Raw genomic sequence first — 3,761 nt, 5'->3', positions numbered from 1 at the left:
CTCTGACTTCTAGTCTCTCCCCTCCCTGATAGGTCCTCCTTGTATAGTGAACTAAACAATCTTTTTTTTTTTCCAAAGTCTAGTTCTCATTGTTTCACTCTTAAAGTCCTGTAGTGACCCCTCATTTTTTTACCCAACAGAATTACAGCTAAAGGCCTAAGACACAGACACCAGGTCATCAGGCCCTGCCCATCTCTACAGCCTCATGGTGGTCACAGCCCCTTCAATCCTCACCCTCCATAGCATTGACCTGCCCATGGGTCCTCTAATACATCCTGCTTTTCACACCTCAGAGCCTTTGCACCTAGGATCTCCCACCCTTGCCTGCAGCTCTTTCCCCCAGCACAATGGCCAGCACCCCAGCAGTATCCTGCAATCCTCCCTTCCTGTCCCTGTATTCCCCTGGTGTCTTGAATCAACACTAGGCTGGCACTAGCTACATTGTCCCATTACCACAATGGGTGATAATGAGTGTAATACATTCCACTATTGTAATCTATGTAAAAAATAAATTTAAAAATTCTAAAAAAAAAATCATCTATTTCTACATCTATGATCCATTAAAATACAGGATGGCCGTCCAGCACCATAACGACGCTTAGCTCATCAATGACACTTAGCAAATGGACATTGAATGACTGAATTTGAAACTCTAAAGGGCCCACACATAAGTCACTCTTTGGGGAGCCCATTCAGCTGATAAAGGCCCCACCCACCCCAGGAACTGCAGCAGACACCAACTGGACCCTAAGTGGACACTGACCTAAGCTCAGCCAAATGAGTTCCCTTTCAGGAAAGTGGAATTGGCTCCAAGAGAAGCAAGTTTGTTTCTGGAACTGTCACATGTAAACCTTGAAACTGTGGAACATGCCTATTTCACCAGTGACACAGGACAGTAGAGAATGTCACTCTTGGAAGAAAGAAAATGAAGTGGCCTTACAGAGGATTTCAGGGGTTGTCTGAGTCCCAGTTCCAGCCCTCTGCTGGAGCCATGAGAGAGTCCTGTGAGGCCCCTGGTTTACCAGTAAGTTGTTTCCTACTTCATGATGAGTTCCATGGGGTTTCTGATCCTTACTTTGTCCTAATCACACAGGGTACAACCTTTGCCCTAAGAGAGATGGTTGGGATTTCTTCAAAAACCTTAATCTATGAAGCATGTTCAGACACAGAGTAGACCTAGGCAAAACCAGCCATATAATTTGCAGGAGCCACTGCACAATAAAAAAAAGGTGAGATCCTTTGTTCAAAAAGCAGGAAAAGGTGCCAGTTAAGGCACTTCGACACAAAGCGCTTTCCTTTTTCCTGCACTCTCTCCACTCTTCATGGTGTTTATTTGCTAACTAATGTCTTCCTAAGTAAAGAAAACTTAAAATTGTAAATAGTTAGGATGAATTTAACCATTTTATGCTGTGTAATGCCCATATGCAAAAGCAGCAAAATTGCATGATCTGTGTTTCTTGACTTCTTCCAGAGGGATGAGCTGAAGGCCTCCAGGCATTGAACTCTCCCAGGGAGCACATTACCAGGCATGGGGATACTTTGCAGGTGATGCACAGAGTCTCATAAACTCCTGAGGGTCCTGTCTTGTCACTTGAGCTGGAATCCCCTTCCCACCAGTCACCAGACCTATGCACTGACTGGGACTAGGATAGGGATGGCCACAATTATGACTGGCCTTGAGACTCCAGAAAGAATGCACACCCCACTCTGACCCCCTCTATATGCCCATTAGGCCCTCACCAGGGATAGAAGGTGGCAATGTTCACTGGACAAAGAAGGTTTAAAGGCTGGGCCTCAGGGCTCTAAGGGAGCTAGAAGTAGGTGACTTGGGGAGGTAGGTAGGGTTCATTAGATGCATGAACTGAAGCTCCAAACCCTTGGTGCATATTCCAGTGGGGCTTCACTTTCAAAACACAATTCCAAAGATAAAATTAAGGATTTCAAGGCAGTGACTATAGAGCTACACTGCAAGTGCTGGGCCCTTGTGATAGTACTGATCTTATGCCTATGAAGTTGGCCCTGTGTGCAGGAGGAAGGCCTCAAAACTTTTCACATAACACAAGTTCAGAGACTGAAGCTGAAACAAAAGAATGGAAACACATTACACATGCATATTGAAAAAACAGAGCACAGAGCCTACAGGTCAAGGATGCAATTCACATCTCACCCAAAGCTAAGCTAACAAGCAGATATCTTCAGTCGCCTCATCCCAGAATGCAGAATGGTCCAGAAGCTGTTGTATGTGTGAATGAACTGGAATTTAATTTATGAGCATCAACTTGAGCTTTATTCCAAAGTTAAAAACACATAAGGCCTTTAGCTATTCAAAGCTAAAGCTTTCTTTTATGAAAGAAGATAGGACCATATTGGAGCTTTCAAAGAATAGGAAACATTACTAGTTTCCTTTGCCCAAATAACTTACTTTTAATGACTTGGCAGTTTAACCCAAGCTTCACTTTCCAGAGCTTTATATAAAGAACTTTCTGTTGGGATTAGCTCCAAACAATGTCATTCGGATTTCTGGCATCTTTTGCTGGGCTGAGAGATCCAGGCGAATTTCCAAGGTATTGGAAACCATTGTTTTCCGATTGCTGCTATAGATCTCCACCCCTCCAGCGGCATTCGAACCCAGGTAATCTTCTTGATCCATGTGGATATCCACATTTCTTTGGGTTACATTCTGGTACTCAGGGATGGCCTTTTGCACTGCAGTCTCCACCAGGAGGAAGTCCTGTGGCCTGCAGCGCACAATCACCACGGGCTCCAGCAGTCGGAGCAGAGCCTGGAGCACTAGTTTATCCAGCAAATCCTGGTATACTTTTGGGTCTGCCACGATTCTACCAAGTTTCAGCTTTGCATCCCTGAGCAATTCTGAGATGAGGTTATCTCGGGCTCTCAGGACTTTCAGCCTTGCCTGGTTCCTCATGGTGGACAACTGAATTTTCTTCTGCTGCTCTATCTGCTTCTCCTTCTTCTCATAATACTCCATAATCTTCAGTCGCTGGGTTTGCACTAGACGTCCTTTCTCAATGTTGAACTCCTCCTCAGCCTTGGCATCTATTTCCTCTGCCTTCTCATTGGCTTCCTGCTTGATGAAAGCCATCATGTGCTTAATCTGCTTCTGCACGTCGACATCGTTCAGTGACATGGTGGCTCCCAGAAAGGCAGATAGAGAAAGAGTTGGTGGGCTCTCTGGTTTTTTGGATTTAGGGCAGAGATTCAGAAGTGTCTCTGAAGTTCCACTTCCTCAGCTGTGGAATTACACAGAGAATGAAAGAGAAAGTCAGAGCCTAAAGGGGAGATGCCAGGGAAACACCTACATACTTCTCATGTTACCGATGAGGAAAGCGAGGTCCAGAGAGGGAAAGAAATTTGTCAGAGGTTATATCCCAGAAGAACTTTCAGTCTCAGCATTCCATTCACGCTTCACTCGTTGTCTTTTTATCATCAAGGATTTAGAGCAGACCTAGTCCAGAAATTCCCTGGGCAGTTACAGTCTAAGACTCATAGGAAGCCAAGGGAATGGACATACCAAATTCATTCATAAGGGAAAGCATTGGCATGTTTTGTGCTGGAGAGGACCAGCAAGAATCACAAGACACTGTAGGATTCAATCTAGGAAGGCTGAATGGAGGTGAAAGAATTTCAAGAGCCTTTAAATGATCCAAAGAGGTAGAGTCCTGCTAGGCCAGAAATAGTGCCTTGGAAAGAGCTGGGAGGTGGGAGAGGCTGAAAATAGTCTTTTTAGTGGGAATGGATTC

General features: G+C 44.8%; 1 protein-coding gene across 1 annotated transcript; it reads right to left on the bottom strand.

The window, feature by feature from the left end:
* Nucleotides 1–2,467: 2,467 nt before the first annotated feature.
* Atp6v1e2 (ATPase H+ transporting V1 subunit E2) lies at nt 2,468–3,205 on the bottom strand. Its single transcript, XM_046422418.2, has one exon. The coding sequence runs from the start codon at nt 3,146–3,148 to the stop codon at nt 2,468–2,470; it is 681 nt and encodes a 226-aa protein (XP_046278374.1). The 5' UTR covers nt 3,149–3,205.
* Between the last annotated feature and the right edge of the window lie 556 nt (nt 3,206–3,761).

Source organism: Marmota monax, unplaced genomic scaffold (genome assembly GCF_021218885.2).
Source record: "Marmota monax isolate L192 unplaced genomic scaffold, Marmota_monax_Labrador192_F-V1.1 WCK01_AAM20220418_F8-fsc00015, whole genome shotgun sequence".
In the NCBI taxonomy this organism is placed as follows: Eukaryota; Metazoa; Chordata; class Mammalia; order Rodentia; family Sciuridae; genus Marmota; species Marmota monax.
The sequence above is the reverse complement of the archived record's forward strand: the minus strand, read 5'-3'. Positions and strand labels throughout refer to the sequence as shown.

What these genes read in the sequence shown, in the direction of transcription:
- Atp6v1e2 (XM_046422418.2), bottom strand. Translation starts at nt 3,148, where the DNA reads ATGTCACTGAACGATGTCGACGTGCAGAAGCAGATTAAGCACATGATG.